The sequence below is a fragment of the Acomys russatus genome, chromosome 22 (assembly GCF_903995435.1).
Source record: "Acomys russatus chromosome 22, mAcoRus1.1, whole genome shotgun sequence".
NCBI lineage: Eukaryota > Metazoa > Chordata > Mammalia > Rodentia > Muridae > Acomys > Acomys russatus.
Genome location: NC_067158.1, coordinates 25,503,895 through 25,524,715, shown reverse-complemented (window position 1 = coordinate 25,524,715; position 20,821 = coordinate 25,503,895). Strand labels below are relative to the sequence as shown.

Below are 20,821 nucleotides of genomic sequence, written 5' to 3'. Positions count from 1 at the left end.
TATACTGAAAATCATGCTATCCTGTTCTCCATTTGGACCAGACACATCTCAACCAGTCCAGATTCTCTTGCTCAGGACCAGAACACAAAGAGACTGAACCCAAGTAGCAGTGGTGAGGACAATGGGCTGGAACCTCTAACAGCACCCCTAGCAACAAATAAAGTAGAAGAAATACAAGTGTCACAGGTCTGGGAAGGCAGCAAGAGCCTACAGAAAACCAGCCCTGCCAAACAGGAGCATTTTAACTCCATTAAAAATAGGCAAGCAGCATCAACTCTTTTAGAGTAAATAACATAGATGCACAGCATGCTCAAATTCTCGCTGGAAACAATAGACTGTCCCTGATATCAATGCTATGTTGCCATGAGAGGGAGAGGCACAGGCTAACAGTTCCGAGATAGTAATTTGCACTGTCACAAATTCAAGCATATAGTGGCCCTGGGAACTGACTCACTGAAAAGAACCATGTTATCAAGGCCCAGACCAGGGGACAGGCAGGTACACAATTATACCTTCTCCGCTGAAAATCTCTGGTCTCAAGTGGTTATTTTCTTTCTTTCTTTTTTTAATTTTTGTTGTTTCTTTATTATGTATACAATGCACATCAGATCATATTATATAGATGGTCGTGAGCCACCATGTGGTTGCTGGGAATTGAACTCAGGACCTCTGGAAGAGCAGTTGGTGCTCTTAACTGCTGAGCCATCTCTCCAGCCCTCCAGTGTGGTTATTTCTAAGGTTAGTGATGAGATGGTACAAAATTATGTATTTGAGTAGGGATGAATCTGTGCCAACAGCATTCCTAGCTATGCCTTGTGGACCACAGAGCACTGCAAGTGGGAGACTATTCTTGTGCCACCCAATGGGTGCGCCAACCTTGGGGGTTTCTCTTGGTAGTAACTCTTAAGGTTTGCAGCCATCGTTTGGTGCAAGCATAGAATGAAAAACTTGGTAGGCATATGCCTATAGTCCCACCTACCAGGGAAGCTAGGGAAGGAGATCTCTTCAGTCCACGACTCAGAATTTACCTCAGGAGGATAAAAGTAGAAGCAAACCCAAGATGTAGGTAGGTGGAGTGCATTTTAGTATACTAAATTAACACTAGGGCCAGGTTTTCTTTTGGAGGGTGGGGGGCATTTGAGACAAGAGTTTCTCTATGTAGCCTTGGGTATCTTGGAACTCACAGTGATCTGCCTGCCTCTGCCTCCTGAGTGCTGGGATTAAAGGTGTGCACCACCATACCCGGCTGCTAGCTTTTTGTTTTTTAAACTCCAATGTTTTGTAGATGACACATGAATGATCTATTGCTGAGTCACACGTTAGCTGTTATTTGTATATTTATCAGCTGGTGAACTGGCTCACAAGGTAAAGGCACTTGCCATGACCTGAGCCTGAACCCCAGACCTCAGACCATGGCAGGAGAGAACTGATTTCTCAAAGTTGTCTTTGACCTCATGGGTGCCACAGCATTCCCAATCACACGCATACACACACAGAGCCCCACTTTTCTGCTGGGTTTTGAGCTTACTGGTCTCAGAAAACACAGGATGCACTTTCTCTGCTTGGGCCAAATTCCCTTCATACTGAGAACACAAAAACCTCTAGCATCTAGGTTGCAGCTGGTTGAAACTCTTGAACCTTGGGGCGCAGCACCCAGCTCTAGTCCCACTTACTAGAAAGCTGAGGTAGGTAAGTGCTTGAACTCAAGTTTGAAGTCAGCTTGAGCAACACACAGAGAAGGATGGAATGCACAGGATTCACAAGCTGTGGAGCAATGCACAACCAAACTCTACAGAGTAGCCCAGACGGCATGCAATGCCTATGTCTGTGCTTTTGTTCTTTCCCCTGCTCTTACAAAGACTCTTTATGTTGTACTGGGGACACATATGGCTCTTAGGATGCTCTCTGCCAAGTGGAAGCTCTACATTCAGGGGGGAAAAAAAAACCATAAATATTTATAAAAAAAATTACTAAAGAAAGGAAATGAGAATGTCAACAAAATACAAGGGCCAATTGTACAGGTGAACCCTCCAAGTCCATGTTCAAGACTTCCCTTTACCTTGTCTATGGTGAGCATGTAAAAGTGAGTGATGTCATTCTCATGTGCATATTTGATTCTTGCCATACACTCCTCTTCATCAATCAGCTCACCAACGTACTCATTAACAAATTCTCCCTGGAAAACAGAAGAATGTAGTGACTGAGTATACGCCAACCAACTCTCAGAATTAGGGTTCAAGACACCAAGACATCATCAATCAGTCTAGGGTTAATATGCTAATACCTTGGAGGCTGGGGTTCTACAAGTTCTTTGTTAAGTTCAAATTCAAATGATCTCATATATATCTTATAAATAAAGATCACCAGTGGCAAATGTATTCATGTTGTCTCAAAACAGCAACATTCCAGATTGCTTTCTACAATGTCTTGCCTCTCAGGAACATGTCTGATAAGCCAGTATTCTGTAATCAATCATTATATGCAGATTCCCCCAAAATAGAAGAGGTTATAAAGAACCTGATAGGCAGGTTCTACAGAAAATCTACATGAAACAACTGTTAAGGCAACCACGGTTGGAGAAGGATGCATGTAAGCAGTCTTTTGTAAAATAATTCAAACAAACAAAACCATGATGGAGACTAGTGCTACAGCTTATGCAGTCTCTACGGTGGACTTATTATGGTCGTGGACCTTGAGGCTGAGACTACTGGTCCCTAGGTTATGACAAAGCACATTAGGGCCAGGCTGTGACAAGGTAAGCAAGCAGTTCCACTTCTATCTCTATGAAGAGGTTATACTGGCAAGAGAATCTGGAAGCAGAAACAGGTTTAAAAGAAGTTACGTCAGTCACTCTCGCCAATGAATTTTATTTACTTATTTATTTTATGTGTTATGGGTGTTTTGTCTACATGTATGTCTCTGCACCACCTGTGCTTGGTGCCCTTGGAGCCAGAAGAAGCATTGGATCCCCTGGAATTAGAGTTACAGATGATCGTGAGCCACCACGTGGTTGCTGAGAATGGAATCCAGTTCCTTTAAAGGAGCAACTAGTGCTCTTAGCCACGCGGTATCTTTGTAGCCCTGTCAACAAAATTTTTGCGTATTTATTTGTGAGGCTGAATGTCGGTCATAGTGATGCCTCCTTAGCTCTTGCAGGAATGCCTGAGCATCTGGCTGCCAGTCTAAGGAAAAGATTCTTTTTTCTAGAGGCAAACATTACAATTCTGATGCAAGACATGCTTCACAGAAGTTTATAAGTATTAACTTTGATAACAGTTAATATAATGTTTTAAATTTTTTGGGTTTTGGGGGGAGGAGGGGGATTGAGACAGGGTTTCTCTATGTAGCCTTGGCTGTCCTGGACTTGCTTTGTAGACCAGGCTGGCCTTGAACTCACAATGATCCGCTTGCCTCTGCCTCCCAAGTGCTGGGATTAAAGGTGTGTGCCACCACTGCCTGGCATTTTGGTTGTTTTCTGAGGAGAACAAGGTCTCCACTATGTAGCCCTCCCTTGCTTGGGACTCACTATGTAGATCATACTGGCCTTGCTCTCAGAGAGATTTACCTGCCTCTTCCACATACAATGTATGTACTATCATACCTGGCTTACAACATTTAACTATAATAATTCAACTGAATACTGTTTCAAAATACTTTACATAGTTTTTTTTTTTTTTTTAACTACAGTAAGGGGAAAAAAAAACCTCTACAATAAGCAATGAGTCATTAATTCTTAAAGGGAAAGGGAGGGCTAGTGAGAATATTCAGTAGGTAAAGTTACTTGCCACCAAGACTGAGGACCCGAGTTCAATCCCTGAGACCCACACAGAAGGAGAGAACTCACTCTCAAAGTTGTCCTCTGATCTCCACACACATGCTATGGCACGTGCACATCCACACACCTTCTAGTACACACACAAACACAATCACTACACAGTACAAAATGCAGAGGACATATCACATACCTTTCTAATGTCCCTTTTGGCCACAAGGCCCCACCCTTTGCCATCTGTCTTGATGATCTTGGTCTCAGGGTACTGGCGCTTAGTGAAACACTGGTTCTGGCAGTACTCGCCTGCAGGACACACCTGCGGGTGGCACTCAAACATGAGCATCCTGTTCAGACACTCTGAATCAGACCCACAGGGGTTCTCATCTGTAGGCTTACAGTTGCACTTTGGGATTTCAGAAATGTCAGCTGTATAGATCTGGACTTTACCATAAGGCTTATTCACCTGTAGGAAAACAGAGAGCCATGAACTCAGACTGCCCCCTTAAGGACCCACCTTGGACACGTGATCTAGCAATCATTGCTGGGCCTGCTCACAAAGATAGTTTCTGGCATACCTCTTAAAAGCCACAACCTGGGTATGAAAAATCTGTAGCCCTAAAGCAACTTCCAGACTACTCTATTGAGAAGACATACACACATAAATGTATATGTAATTGTGATATAACCATCACCTTGATATGCTTGTATGGTGGAGGCTTTCTCTCACTCTCCTGTGTTTCTCGGGCTTCCCGCTGAAGTTTGATTTCATTAAAACGAGCTTCAGCTTCTTGAAGTGCTAAAAAGCCAGCAAAATATGAGAAATATATTTCAGTAAATAAATACATCTGCCTTTTAAGCTCTATATTCATTGCTGAGCACTGCTGTGGGTTTCCAGGAGGCTAAAGGCTATGAAACACTGTAAAAGGCAGGAGACTCCCTAGAGACTTAGCACTGGGAGCTGACCTGTGCCAACTCAGCCAAAACCCACTGGTGTTTATCAGGCACTACCCATTCTCTGTACTGAGCTCTAAAGACAAGGCAACAGTGTTGGTCCTTGAGACACACTGTGCTTAAAAAAAAAAAGGGGGGGGGGGACAGTGAATTTCTGCTCTCTCTGAAAGCAAACAGGTTCTGAGAAGAAGTACCTGTTCAGATCAGCAGAGGCCACACTAACACCCAAAGCTCACAGACTGTCAATATCATTTTGCAGCCTGGTTATAGTTGGGCTAAGGTGTCAGCTGCTGATCAGTCATTAGTGGGCCAGCTTAACAGCAGGCCTTTATCAGAAGAGTGGAGTCCCACTTTCACCATTTGGTACCATACAAAATTCACCGGGTTGTCTCAGTCTCTAACAGTCTCGTCTTTCTGATCATTTTCAAGAATCTTTTGATAGCTAACCATTCTTACTCAGACTTCTTGAAGCCCCAAAATGTTGAGGTATCAAAGACAAAGGACAGATTGCTGTTGTTTTGATACCTACTAAACTCCCAGCAGCAAAGAGCCAACAGCTCTCAAGGCAAAGATTTCCATCTGCCATGGCACACCCTACCAGCAGTGACACAGCTTCAGTCCTCCCTGCGTGAGACATGGAGGCACTAAAGCTTTTCTTACTGCCTTCACTCACTCTGCACTTAGAGAAAATGCTGGGTTTCCTGTACAATGTCATACCTCTATCTCCTAGCTCCTTCCTGCCCAAGTCACCATCTAGCTTAACCACACTTTCTACACTCCATCTCCCAAGACTGTCTGTGGAACTGAATGCATATTCCTGTTGATCTGTCCACTCTGACACTGTGTAAGATACCCAAGGTCCCACTGTGTCTGCTAAATTAGAATCAACTAGCAGCTGAGAGCTAGAACGTGAGGTTATAGCCATAAGAAATCATCTCCAGGGTTGCCACACAAAGGCTAGATATGGAAAATATCTGTAATTAGTTCTCAAGATATCTTTTTTTTGGGGGAGGGGGTGTCGAGACAGGGTTTCTCTCTGTAGCCTTGGCTGTCACAGACCCGCTTTTGTAGACCAGGCTGGCCTCGAACTCACAGTAATCCTGCCTCTGCCTCACAGTGCTGGGATTAAAGGCATGCGCCACCATGCCTGGCCTAAAAATACCTTTTAAAAGCTTTATTTCATTTTAATAACATTAATTACAAGCTAATATTATAAAATTATTGGCGTAAGAATACTTCAATAAATACATAGAATGTTTAGTCCAGAAACTTTTCTTAAAAGATCAAATTTCAAAAGAACAGAAATTAGCATTAACAAGCCTTAAGGGAGTGCCACCTATGCACCACTGGGGAATCTCCATACCGTTCTTGAAGACTCTGCCGATCCCTCTGACCCCCTGGTAGCGGCTGCCCCGGTCCCCCTCCATGTATGGGAATACTCGTGCCTGATGCGTCCAGTAATAATCTTTAGACCCAAAGAAAAACACAGGGAATTCTCCAATCTCGTGCTTCATTTTCTGAATATTTGGGGGAACATTTTTGGGATGGCAAACTTCTGCCGGCCACCATCTATTATAAATATTAAAAACAGGATTCACAGATTCTTCAGAGAGTGACAAAATTTTCAATACTTAGTACTGTAAAGTAAAACAAATGTTTGAACAACACAGACTTTAGAAAAACACAGGCTTTTTTACTTCATACCTGTAGTTCCCAAGTTTGACCCAAATGATGTCTTGAAAGTGTAGCTTCTTCCCAGCCCGGCAGTCATTGCAGAACCAGCTGCCATCGGGCATGTCGATGTTCAGGCAATCAGGGTGAAAGGCTGCTGGGCAGGCCTCACAGCACAGAAGGCTTCCCCCTACAAGAAAGAACAGACTAGATTGAGTTTGTCTTATCAGGTCAGATGAGGGGCCCACACTTCTGGTTTTTCAACCCAGGGCTTCGCTGTGTGTCCACCCGCCTCTGTGTGGGTAGAGCAGAGAAGCTAAGCCCTCTCTAGGCCCTCTCCCTCAGCCTGTAACCCAAAGAAGCACGAGTGTCAGCTTACCTACCCTGAGTCAATACTGAATGCCATCAAGTCCACCTGACTCCCTTAGAGGGCTGAGGTGACACCTCCAGCATCAGCTGAGAACACACAGCAGAACCCATCCCTTACCTTTGGAGCAGACGAAGCACCAGCTCACATTGACATGGGTGTGGTGGCGCTTCCCTTTCCGGGCAGTGAAGTGGCCTGTGCAGATTATGCTGTTAGAAGCAATCACTGTGCATCCTGCTGCCAGACAAGCATCCCCTCCATGATAGGCTACAGGGCATCGGACACACCTCATCATTTTACCTAAAGGAGATAAATACTCTGAGGACTATAGATACTGTTGATTCTATGACCGTAATAATCACAAAGCCTCACAAAGTTATAAATTTATGATGGAAGACCCTGGAGCTATTTATAAAATTATCTTTGATCAAGGCAAAAGTATTTCAAAACAGAGTTTGTGAAAACAGACACCATGTAAACATCATATTCTTTTTGTTTGTTTGTTTGTTTTTTGTTTTTTGAGACAGGGTTTCTCTGTGTAGCCTTGGCTGTTCTGGACTCACTTGTAGACCAGGCTGGCCTTGAACTCACAGTGATCCGCCTGCCTCTGCCTCCCGAGTGCTGGGATTAAAGGCGTGCGCCACCACGCCCAGCATGTAAACATCATATTCTAAACAAGGGTCAACCAGCATTTCTTTTTTTGGTTATTTTTGCTTTACTATTTTTTTCAAGTAAGGGTCTCTCTGTGTAGCCTTGGCTGTCTTGGAGTCACTTTGTAGACCAGGCTGGCCTCGAACTCACAGCAATCCACCTGCCTCTGCCTCCCGAGCGCTGGGATTAAAGGTGTGCGCCACCGTGCCTGTGCCCAGCTCTCATTCAGCATTTTTAAAATAAAGATTTATTTATTTATTTATTTATTTATTTATTTATTTAATATGAGTGCTTTATCTGCAGAAGAGGGCATCAGATCACATTATAGATGGTTGTGAGCCACCATGTGGTTGCTGGAAATTGAACTCAGGACCTCTGGAAGAGCAGACAGTGCTCTTAACCACTGAGCTCCAGCCCCTCATTCAGCATTTTTTTAACCTAGGGCTGCTATGTTTTGGAATTTGTTGAAGCCTCTTCTGGGCACCCTTCCTACTAGATATTGAGAGTATAATCTCCCTAAATATTGCTAGATGTATCTTAGCAGAAAAGCCCTGTGACAAGAAGCACATGCCTTCTTTAACCCCACAAGCTACCCTTATCTTTCACATACGTAATTTGCCCTTAAAATATTTCCCAATTGGGGGGCTGAAGAGATGGCTCAGCGGTTAAGAGCACTGACTGCTCTTCCAGAGGTCCTGAGTTCAATTCCCAGCAACCACATGGTGGCTCACAGCCATCTATAATGAAAACTGATGTCCTCTACTGGCCTTCAAGTGTACATGCAGGCAGAGCACTGTATACAAAATAATAAATAAATCTTTAAAAAAAGAAAGAAAAAAAAAAAGGCTCCAGAGGGTCCTAGAAACCTACAAGAAGAACATTATGATAGGCAGATTTGGGCCCAGGGGTCCCACTCAAACTAAGGCACCAGCCAAGGACAATACAGGCGGTAAACTTTGAACCCCTACCCAGATCTAGCCAATGGTCAGAACATTCTCCACAGTTGAGTGGAGAGTGGGGTCTGACTTTCACACGTACTCTGGTGCCTCTTATTTGACCACGTCCCCTGGAGGGGGAGACCTGGTGGCACTCAGAGGAAGGATAGCAGGTTACCAAGAAGAGACTTGATACCCTATGAGCATATACAGGGGAGGAGGTCCCCCTCAGTCACAGTCATAGGGGAGGGGAGTAAGGGGGAAATGGGGAGGGAGGGAGGAATGGGAGGATACAAGGGATGGGATAACAATTTAGATGTAATAGGAATAAATTAATAAAATTAAATTAAATTAAAAAAAAAAAGTTATCAACAAACTGTAAAGCGTCCAAAAAAAAAAAGTAGACAGAATCCCAAGACAGCTTAGGAAGTATTCTTTGTTGAAACATCAAGAATCTGAAAGTGCTAACTGATATGGAAAGAATGGAGTGGGAGCAGGTCTTATGTTGTAGAAAAACAACAACCACCACTTTACTCATCTTATAATGAGTCAGCATAAAAACAGGAGCCACTGGCGGCCCCTGCTAACACTTGTTTAGCATCAGTGGGCCTCTTTCAGAGGTACCTACACATGGCCAGTGAACCCGCACCCACGGTGTGAGGGCATGGCTATCTGTACCTTTTGATGGCCGTGGATTTGAAGGGTTTGAGGCATGGCAACTCACACAACTGTGGAGAGGGCAGCGAAAGCCTCGGCTCTCAAACACAGTGAGAGGGTATTTCTTTACACAAGCTTCATGGTAAAACTTTCCACACTGAGTTACCACACAGCGCTTTACCTCCATCTTGCTTTCTTTACACACGAAGCATGAGTGACTCCCTAACAAGAAAGGGGCAGAGAGAAAGGTACAAAGAACAAGAGTTAAGTTCCAGTTCTCAACAACTTGAACAAAGCAGGTTTTCTGGAGCAGCCTGTGTTGCTAAAGCTTCTAGCTCTATTTCCACCCTTGCTGACTAGTCAAAGCCTTTTTCAGGAAAAATAAAAAAAATCTGAGCTCCCTGTTCTCCAACCTAACCTAGATTTTTTTCTTTTTAATTTTTTATTTTATTGAGACAGGGTCTCTCTGTGTAACCCTGGCTGTCCTAGACTCACTTTAAGGACCAGGCTGGTCTTGAACTCAGAGGTCTGTCTGCCTCTGCCTCCCAAGTGCTGGGATTACAGGTGTACACCACTTCATCTGGCTTACAGGAGAGTCCTTCTTCCTGGCCCACTCACCAAGGCAACAAAGACGTGCCACAACTGTAGGAGGACTAGCATCTCAAGTGTGCTACTCCTTGGGCAGTTTGACCCTTCTTGGGCCTAGTCAGTAGGAAGGGGGCAGGGGCCACTATGCAGCCAGTCTCCTTCTCAGTGTGATCCTAGACCTCAAGATGAATTCTGAGACACCAGAGTGCTGTTTAACTCCTCAGTTGAAATTAAGCTAAGAGTGACAACTAACCTTTGTAAAGAACTGAGCATTCTACAATTCCCAATGTTCTACAACTGACTATTAGTTAGGCAGTGCTGTCTGGAGGTGCAATGCCTGCAGCCGCCACCTCTAGAGCAGGCTCAGGCTAGCCCCACGGGAAGGATTTGGAAAAGCACACAGCCTTTGATTCCTTCACTGCACCCAGTAATACTTTGCCTGATGATACTGTCATTCAAGTAGTAAAGCCCACCATGCAGTGGGAGAGCTGCTTAGAAGCATGGCCTTTGAGCTAGTATGTGTGGGACTTTTTTCCTGCCAAATGTCTCATACATACCTTGAAGAAGCACAGGACAAGCAGCACTGACCCCTACACACAACCCCCCAGCTTTGGAAGCTGAACCTTACCTGAGTCGCATTCAGTGCAGGTGAATCTCCCTTCTGGCCTTCGGGAAAGTCCAAGGCAAGCAAGGTGGAATGCTCCACAACAGGGGCCCTCACACAACAAGAGACTGCCTGTCTTCTCACACAACTGTAGGAAACAGAGGACAGCATGAACCAAACACAGTGAGAGCCCTTTCAATATCCTCCTCACCACAGGGGACAGTTTGATTCCATCCTTGGCATGCAAATGAACATAAGTACACAGTGAAATACCTAGCAGGATCCAAGACCACAGGAGGGTCAAGTTACACAAAGGTCCCTCAGCAAGGACTAAGGAAGCAAAAGACAAAACCCTGAAGGACACATTATAGATGTTTCAGATCAGATGTGCATGCCAAAAACAAAGGAAAAACAAAACACCAAAACCCTAAGACTCATCACATATTTTCATCATAAACCAGCTGTTCTTCCACAGTTGGCAGCAATAGAGCTGACCGTCAACCATTTTCCAACTGTGAACAAATCAGCAGTCCCACATGGATCCTGACACCAACTTCACCTCATAATGTTCAGCGACTAAGGCTAGGACACTGACCCAGGCAGTACCACTGTAGAGATATAGATCTAGTCACACCATGCCAGCCCATGACTGAACTGTGGAAAGAACTATATATGCAGTAAGGGTGTCACACATGAAACACATCTCGCCAGAGAATGAGCAGGTGTTAACTTAGGCAGCTTAATACCACAATCCTCCTGGCAGTCTAACTTTTCCAAAGAGTTATCCATGAGTAGTAATGGGGCAAAAAAGGGACCAGAGGGAGAGAGGAGGCTGGAAACTCACTCTGCTGTTCCGGGACTTCACGAGAAACCAATACATCAGACATCATCTACCCCTCACCTGACACACATACTCCTTTTTGGCAGCTACTCCTCTTTCAGACTTTTTAGATGAGATGGATGCTTCGGTCTGTGTTTCATCTGCACTTTCGTACGGAGACTCTGAAGGTTCATCTCCTGGGCTGTCTGAGACCTGGAGATGAAGGAGGTGGATGACAGTTCACTAGCCACAGAAAACAAGCGGCCACATGTTTTGGACACAGCCCACTTCCTGCCCTATCGCCCAGCAATGTGGTATAGATACACACTATCACTGGCTTGGAAGTAATAAAACTTGTAAAAGCTGCATAGAAAACTTTAAAAGTGGACCTTATTCTACTCAATATTTAATATACACATGTATATAAGACATTCCTTTAAATAAAGCAACATGAAAACCCATTTATCTCTGCTAAGAAAACTAAGATGAGTTCTGGGATCAAAACTCTTGCCCTTTCTTACCCAACATGCTCAGACCCAAATACCACATGAATTTTAAAGAACAAAAAATAAAGTGAAGTTGTTAAAAAAAAAAAAAAATAGGCTTCAGAGTAGCTGTATCTCACTCCACTGAGGACACTGCTCTTCCTTCCAGAAGCATACTGCTCCCCTGAAACTGATCCAAGAGTCAGGAGAGTCACTGACTTGCATTGTAGCCTGATTGCCTTGTGTCTCCCCTCACTTCTAACTGGTTGCTGCTCATCTGCCCTAGCCCTTGGAAAGGCAAAGAATATTTTCTCCTGCCTTGTTAACACTGGAAGACTTGGGAGAGATGCAGTGTGTGCAGATGAAAGCAGCGATTTTTACTGGCTTCCCACCACTAAACAGAGTATGGTGCAGCTACAAGCTCACCCTTGCTGCAAAAATCACCCTGTCCTCACTTGAAAAGTATAAGCAATAAATGTTTAAATGAGTAAAATAGAAAATCCTTTCATGTATCAAATTAAGGTGCTTTGTTTTCTGTTTGTTTTTATCTGATCTTAATAAGTGTTGAAAATTAAATTTTGGAGATAAAGCAAAAAAAAAGTATTAACTGTTTCTTGTTTACCTCAATAGCCACAAGTAATTGTGTTAAAGGCTTGCTATTTGCCAATGAACAGAAAGCTAGATATTGTAATCAGGTCATGTTAAAAAACAAAACCAAACTCACAGGGACTCTGGTCCATTGATTCTGTAACCTTACTGATGAGCTTTCCCCAGACTTATTGCATTGAAATTATTGGGAGCAGTGAGAGAGAAAACAGGAATTTTTCTAATTTGAATTCATGTTAAAGTGGGATAAATTACCCAGGACTCCCATGGCTCTGATGGGTCACCTGAGCAAGGGACAGGCTTTGTGTGATCCGCTGTTCTAGTCTCCCTAGACACATCTAGCAACAAGAATGTAATGAAGGGGATGTAATGTTCTCACCTTTTGCGGGAAGATGGAAATAGCATGAAGAACACTAGATTAGTGTCACATCATAAGTCTGTCAAACAGGGGGCTGACTAGCTGGAACTACAGGGCCATGGCCAGTCCCTCTCCCACCAGCTCACCGCCCACTTCTTAAACATCAGCCTCCAGAAAGAGGCAGCTTGCAAGGCTCTGATACGAAACTCCAAATTTAACACGTCCATCAGACATGAGGGTCACAGGTGGGGGTTTGAGCACTTCTGAGATGAGACGGGAGTATTAGGGAAGCCAATGGCCACATAGCTTGTCTTGGCTCAGAGAGCAGCTCCCACAGCCACCCAAGGCTGACCCATCTGACTAATGAAGGAACTGAAACCCAAAGGGTGTCTGTCTAGCACAGCATTCATGAAGAGAGAGCCCATGCTCCATCCACCAACCCACTTCTTCCCTGAGTGTGGATGACACAAATTTAAAAGCTATAAAAAGAGAAAGAAATGGAAAGAAAGACAGAAAACACAAACCAGTCCTGGGCCAGAGGAAGGAACAGCACCTTTTATTTAAGATTTACAGAAAGTTAGCACGTTTCCACTTGGAGATATTTCCTAAATTAACAAAGTCTGTTTAAGGAAATAAACACTGAATACATATTTTGAATGGAAATATAAATGTTAACGACACACATAAGGCTCGTTTCCTAATTGGGTCTGTTATCCACATACAGAATATAGACCTTACAATATCACAGTCCATGACAGTTGTAGAAGGTCCACCTTCACCAACCACATCCTCCCCCACAAATGGATGAAACCCCTACCCAGTCAAGAGGGTCCCTCAGCTCTCTGCTCAGCAAACCACCTGCAAGTAGAGCCAAGTGTGCGCTTCACTCCAGCTGCAGGCTCCACCTCCATGTGTACCAGGTGACAGCTTACTTGGAGATGCCATTTGTGGAAGTGACATATCACCTGTATGGTCCCAACACAGTCCCAGATCTCAGTCTACAACATCTATGATCTATTCAGTATCCAAAAGGATGTATTTGGAAAAAGAAAAATGCAGTGACTGATGGGACAGACTTTCAAGAATTTTCCTGTGGCTTCCTGTGTCCACCAATGTCAGGCTTGTGGCACTGATTTCCAATCAGTTTAGTTCCTGACTTTCCAAAGTTTTCTTGAGTCTGAAATACTTTCTCCACTCTCTACTCAGCATGTGATAGTACCAAGTTGCCTACCTGCCTTAAGACACACATTCCTTCAGAGACAGGAAGTGCAGTCTCCATCTATTACAGGGACTTTCAAGACAGCATTACCAAACATCATGTAAGCCAGTAGACACCTTCCAACCCACTGCCAGGAGCTACGTGGCCATCAGGAGGGCTCAATGAGTGCAACTGGGGTCTACCCGACTGCGGCCACAAAGCAGACCCCTGCCCTCCTGCGGGCTGATACACATTGAATTTTTAGTATTTTTTTTGACAAAACAAATCCCTTCACAAGTTGAATACTACATCATTTTAAAATACAATTACAGACCTTGAACAATAAATATTTCTATAACCAACATTATTTCATGTTTGTTATGCTTTCATAAAGAAAGAAGCATAGAAGTGCATTCACAGACGGTTTTAGATTTACAACTGATAAGAATCCTGTGCTCAGCAGATATAATGGTCTAAAATTAAAAGACTAATCTCAAGCAGGTCTTCAAGTTAACATCACAGTGAAGTATTAAAAGTGGAATCAAGACAATTAAAATTAAGCCAACCATCCTAAAATCCTAGAATTCAGGAAAAAAAATTTATTAAAGTTTGTACAGACTAGAATCCTCCTAGCTGTTCCTAATTTAAAGGCAGGTATGAGTTACTGAAGGCATAAAAGAGGAAAAAATAAACAAAACCAAAAACAAAACGCTTTAGTCCAATGAATGTCATTGTGCTTCATAGTCATCTAAACTATGCCGGCTTCTATATAGTTAGGCTAAAAGGACAGTCAAAACCAGTGAGAGCTGTGGCCATTTAGCCACACAGCTACTGCTCCCATAAAGGCATGCCCTTATCAAAAGTTAAGTGAGTCTCTAAATGTTCTATTGATTCAACCACGTCCCAGGTGAGTCCTCAGAAGCAGCCATCCCTTGAGAGTGGGCTGTAGAGGGGGGAGGGGAGAGCCTGGTCCAGCCAGTTGCAGCAACAGGCCAGCTGTCCTCACCTGAAAGGCTTGAGAGCAGAAGACTCACCAGCCTACCTGCTGTCTTAGCTCATGCGACTGGCAATGCCCCTGTACCAAAACTAGGACTCCACTACCCCAGTTGTTTTGTGTGTGTGTGTGTGTGTGTGTGTGTGTGTGTGTGTGTGTGTGTGTTTTTAAAGTAGAGTATCCCTGAAATGCTAGCATGTTTAACATACTGCCAGGGTTATATGTTAAAGGCTGAACAACTATATAGGCTAGGAAAAAATAAATGTGGATGTGGCACACAGGACTCTGACAAGATGACACACATCAGATTGCTAGACTTACATCCTTGTTAGTTAAGCCCATGTCCCTTACCCTTCCTGAACAAGAAAAAATGCAAACATACTTTTCTGTGTAGTAAGGATGACCATTTTCCATCACTGGCAAGAAGGGTAATGAGAAAAATCCTAATATATTAAGTAAAGCAATAAAAACAGTACCCAAAAGGAGAAAACCCAATTTCAGTCACCAAAAAAAAAATGTTGAAATACCAAGAATCAATGTTTCCTTTAAAAACAAAAACTAAAAAGCTCTCAAAGTCATTACTAGGAAGCAATAAAAGCTCTGAAGGCATGCTAGAAAAGCCTTCTGCTTTACTCTAGCAACAGACAATATGGATTTTTATTATCACAAAGATAAAACACAGGCCCGGAATAATAGGTTTATTGATGCTAAAATAAGGTGCTGACCCTTGGGGTCCCTAATAGAAGTCCACCTGGGCAGCAGGATACAGCCTATATGTTTGAATACATGTGAGACATACAGTACCTTAGAATCAGTGACAGAGAAAGAAAGCAAACTTACTGTTAATGACCCCACGGTTCACCTGCCACCGGACAAATGTTTCCTAAAGAAGGGAGCTATGACCTCAATGGAGGTCTCAGGCCCACATAAAGCAACTGAGGACAACAAAGAACCACCCATTCAGGGTTCCCCACTCAGCTCACGTGAGCAAAGAACCAGGAGCTTAGACAGAATGCACACCAGAGCTGAAGGACAGACAGAACGGAACTCAGTTCAGCCCTCGCTCCAGGCTATGAGTGCCTGTTTCAGGAGCACTCTTCAATCATTTAAATTTTACATAAACACAGGCATCATTTTTTCTTTGAGAAATGAGATGTTTACTTATGATCTTTATTTCCTTCTTTGTAATGGAATTTGTGTTACAGACTCTTAATGGGTGCCAGTCACCTATACCACCTAGCCAGCCCACAGGCTCCAGATACAACCCTGATGAGTACATGGAGTCACAGACATGTTGTCTCCAAGCCAGATTTTGTAAGTTTTTTCCTTGCTTTTCTTGTGACATGTTCTCTCATTTATGAAATGGCCCTGTCCCTCATCTGGCTTCCAGCCCCAGAGAACCCTGTTTTAAGTTTTCTGGTGCTTTTTCATGAACTATCTCAACTAATTCCAGAACTAGATATAACTTGGCTGAGACCATCCCATGACAGAAGCAGGGTGCTCTGCACCTCCTCAGAGGCAGTGGGTGAAATGGATGCCCGCATGCATGCAGTAAGGACCCTTTCCTCTTAGATCCTGTGTTTTATTCCTTGTCATGCTTAGATTTCTTGTTCGTTTTCAGGACATTCTCTTAAAAATACTGAAGTTGTCTTCTGTTGGGAAACACAGGTGTAAATAGGTATGAATACTAAAGAAAGTTTGAGCTACAACTACACTAAAGGCATTGTGACCAAAGAACAACATTCACTTTTCATCAACTCTGAGGAGAAGCTCCCAGGGAGGGAGAAGTTCTTCTGGAGCAGAGGGGGGACTGAGGAGCACCTGAAGGGCCTGGCTGCTGGGCACAGGCCTTTATCCAGTACATGTACTCCCTGGTGTACTGCTGTTAGAACAGCTACAATTCAAACCTTTGTACATTCACGTAAGTCTTCATCTCTTCAGAATCAGAGTTTTACACAGAAAGCTACCTCCCCTTGCAGGCAAAGGTAGTATAAACAATGGTTTGAAGAAAAATCAATTAGGATCAAATGGTAAAAATTCTTTGAATGGCAGAAGCAAAACTCATCTGAACAGTGGACAGTTCAAAAGATCTAAGGCTCGAGAGGTAGCAATGCGCTTATTTTTATTTTTATTGGACATTTTTATAGAAAATGAAGGAATTCCATGTTAAATTTGTAGCATAATAAATTTGTCATGTAATTTCTGTACTCTTAGACAAGCTATTTCTTCTTGCGAAGCTCTTTTGAACAAGAGTCTCTGTTCTATTCACCTCTTTGAGGAGAGGTCAGCTAAGAGCTGACACAAACTCTGCTCATTGACTGTGAGACTCCCACTAGATCTCTGGGCAGGCAAGTCCTACATGGAGGACTATCACTGCACTCACTGCAGAATGAAGAGCACTCTGCTCCTGCCCTTGCCCCAAGGTGGGCTATGTCTTCCCCACTTGAAGAATATACTCCAGGATCCCTACCCTTGTTCCCTCACACTCCACGCACTCGGCAGCTACCAACTATGCTACTCTGTGCACACCACCATTAGCTCGGAAGCCCTCGCGTCCCCGTCGCAGAGCAGAGTGCCTGTCCTCCAGGTGGTTCCTGGGCACCCACTCAAAATTCATCATGCTCGAATTTCAAATGAAATCCCTTCATTTTTGCCCAAGACCTTTCGGGATAGTGTCTTTACTTTTGAGAAATCACTTCTTGAAACAGGGCCATTTTCTATACTATATTTCTTCACATACTTTTTAATTTTATGATTTATATTTAAATTTACCTGAGATCTTTCATGTCCTTTGAGAACAGTACAACGTACAACGCTCACACTAGGTATTCTCTGAGGTCATGTCTCTTGATACAATTGAGCAGAGCCAGCTGAGTGACCTACCAGACTACAACCTCATAGTCTATACCCTACTGTGCACACAAACAGAGCTGCGGTTCTGCTACACCTGGATTTATTTTATCCGCACATGCACGATGCAATCAAGAGGATCATTTTTCATGCCAAAGCAAAGTTTATACTTTTGGATAAAAATGGAATGATGGTGATTTTATTATTTTTATTGTAATATCCATTACTGTCACAATAGTGAACCACTGAGCCCTTGCAGGGTGCCAGGCACTCGATGTGTTTTACATGCGTTACATTACTTAATGGTTTGGAACAAAAGTATTTCTGAGAAACTTTCATCACAGGTCCAACACTGAGGCGTCTGTGTGGAACGGCCTGGGCACCGCTCACACACCCCGTGCATAGCACAAACTCTGCTTCTTGAGCTGAGGGCAAGTGGAGCCTTTCCTCCCATGCAAGCATGCGGGCACCTAGGTATGCCCCAGCTGGGCCCCAGGACCACAACATCTAAGACATGATGCTGATGTTCTACAAAAGCAACTGATGGTGTCGCTGTTGCAAACAGCCTGATCACGGTGTCTTCTGGTATCAGTGACTGGTTCAAGACTTGAACGGTTCACAATGATACTGTAAATAATATTTTTCCCTAAAAATCTACTGTGTCTAGTGTCGTAGTAAAACTGTCAAGTAAAAAAGGACAGAATCAAAACTCTTCCTGCCTTTTATGTGGGAAAACGGGTTTAGTATCTACAATACTGAATATATTTCATTGGCAATGAAAATAGCTGACAACGGACCTTTAATGTGTCCTGCTTGTTCTTTCTTACTGATGGAACAGATGCTGACATTTTTCCATAAAAACTCAGTAAGTTGTAAATTACAGGGAAAAGAAAAACAGGATAACCCTTTTAATATGATCAGAGCTCTGGGACAGCCTTGACTGAAGGGTCTCCTCCTCCGCTCGAACTTTAGATTGATCATTAGAATATGAATGTGTTTTTATTATGAGATGAATGTGATTGATTAAATGGCCTTGATTGGGTATCTTACCTTGGTCTTAAAATTTGTTATCTGTTTTCTTCATTGTATGTGTTTATTAATACCAGTAAAAACAGATTATCACACATCTTCCATAAAATGATTGTGATAGAAATGTCACTTAGTGTATACGATGATGCACCACCTGCAGCAGACATCTTGGGGTATTACATCATTCTAAGTGCAGTACAGGGCGGCTGAGTTCAAGTCCAACTTGACTGATGTGGGCTCCCATAAAAGCTGTTACCAGTGAAGGCGAAAAAAATAAGAATTTGCTCTACTAAGGGAACAAAAAATGAAGTTACAAAACACTTAAATCACATCAATTCCTTCACAGGCCTTTGTCATGCAAGTGTGCAATTTTAGTATCTTCACTGGGGTGATGTAATATCATGTAATTATTCCAATATAAATTTATCATATACATTTTTCAAGAACTTAAACTACAACATGTCCTAAAATGTCTTGCAGTATCAACCCTACACAATTCTCTCTTTCAATAAAGTGTAGTGAAGGGAAGGAAATATAAACATGCAAAACATAAGTGTCCCAAATTAAGGAGGCAGTCTGATTCCCCAAACAGTAGTTTTCATATCAGAATCAGACTCAACAGTCTTCACGTCTCATGTGCAGGTGCTCGGCACTGCACACTTGTAAACACTCACTGTGGGGTTCAGTAGTGCTGCTGCATATGAGATAAATCAAAATTTAACAGTACAACTCTATAAAATAAGATATAAAGTAATATTCACATAAGCCACACAAGTAGCCTAATAGAGAGGGTCTAGAAATTTAAATGATTTTATTTAAAGAACATTAATGTATACTGTGATATTTATGTATCATCTTTAAAATGTAAGAATATAAATTCAATACATTTTCTACATAATAAAAATGTACTTAAATCACCTATCAACCTCTGATGTTGCAACTAAGTCTTGTTACAAAAATCTTAGTCTTTCCAAGTTTAGACTACGAGAGCAGAGATGGTACCAGCTGCTGTTCCTTCCACCCTCATTGTCTTCACCTTCAATACCCAATAAATGATGAACAAGAATAAGAGATAGATTCACTAACTCAATATTTTTCTCTTTCCCATGTCCAACAACAGTATTTGTAAAATACCACTGGATAAACAGACCAAAATATGAATAAAGAAAAACTTATTTTAAAATTTTATAGGGCTAGAATCTAACTCAGTGATAGAACACTTGCCTGGACTCACAAATCCCTAGGTTCCAACCCCCAGCACTTAAAAATATTCATTAATGAAAAGTCTAACTTTAATACCTAAATAAAAGGGTTTCTGTTTTAGAAACCCTTTCATTTCTAATATGATTAACTAGAACTGTAGACCATCTTTAACTTTCTAAAATGCTAATCTAAATATGGGTAAGAAAAGAAAAATGAAAAATAATTTATACAAAACTAGCCTTTTTGTATTTCAGTACCATTTTAGAAGCTCAACAACAAAGTGAATTTGTACAAATATAAGAAATACTTAGTTTTCTACACATTAACAACCAGAAGCAAGCCCAAGTCCCATGGGTATGAGCACAGGAGATTATAACTGAGCTGTCTATGTAACTGAGAGCCTACTATAGGAACACTCTGGATTTATACCACACTTCAGGTTCAGAGCAGTGAGCAACAAGGTTCTCAAGAGTGTTCCTCGGGCAACCCAGGTCCCTGACCATCCTGTAATGGAAGGCCCAGACCTCCACTAATAGAAAGAAACAGCGAGGACACACGCAGCCCTACTAAGGACCATAGCAGAGACCAGATAAGAAGTGCTGCCTTTGATCAAATAGGAGAGTGGGGCCTGTCTGGTTCCCATCTCACTACCCTGTTCATGAAGATCAAGGTTATCAACTCCTTACAAATTGTGAAAATAAATCTCCAGTTTACAATGAGAATTAAAAAAACAGAATTACAGAGATTAAAATAACAAGAAATTAAAATGGAAAGTAAGATCCATAAAGGTAGTCACTAGAACCAAGAAATTAAAACTAGCTCTGTGCAAACAAAACAAAACAAAACCATTCCTCCTAAATTTGTGGCTGTTTTGTTTTTGTCAGTGCAGACTTTAGATTTGGTGACACCATCTACACGCCACGCCACAGTGATGGCGACAGCAGTAGCTTGTTATAATACCACTTACTTATCTGCTATCATGTATTTTGTAAGACAGAAACACAGGCATTTAATATAGTGAGAGTTCTAACTTGCCTCCACACTAACACCTGATACATGCCAGGACAAAAGACCAGAGACAC

The 20,821-nt window shown here is 42.6% G+C and overlaps 1 protein-coding gene across 1 annotated transcript in view; it reads right to left on the bottom strand.

Annotated features, from left to right (window-relative positions):
- Nsd2 (nuclear receptor binding SET domain protein 2) overlaps positions 1 to 20,821 on the bottom strand; it is a 72,934-nt gene that overhangs the window by 3,938 nt on the left and 48,175 nt on the right. The window contains exons 11-19 of the mRNA XM_051165057.1: positions 11,098 to 11,229; positions 10,221 to 10,344; positions 9,026 to 9,226; positions 6,882 to 7,061; positions 6,428 to 6,584; positions 6,087 to 6,292; positions 4,465 to 4,568; positions 3,966 to 4,235; positions 2,060 to 2,176 (exon numbers count right to left, since the gene is read on the bottom strand). Coding sequence (XP_051021014.1) covers positions 2,060 to 2,176; positions 3,966 to 4,235; positions 4,465 to 4,568; positions 6,087 to 6,292; positions 6,428 to 6,584; positions 6,882 to 7,061; positions 9,026 to 9,226; positions 10,221 to 10,344; positions 11,098 to 11,229 — 1,491 coding nt within the window. The remainder of the gene's footprint in view (positions 1 to 2,059; positions 2,177 to 3,965; positions 4,236 to 4,464; positions 4,569 to 6,086; positions 6,293 to 6,427; positions 6,585 to 6,881; positions 7,062 to 9,025; positions 9,227 to 10,220; positions 10,345 to 11,097; positions 11,230 to 20,821) is intronic.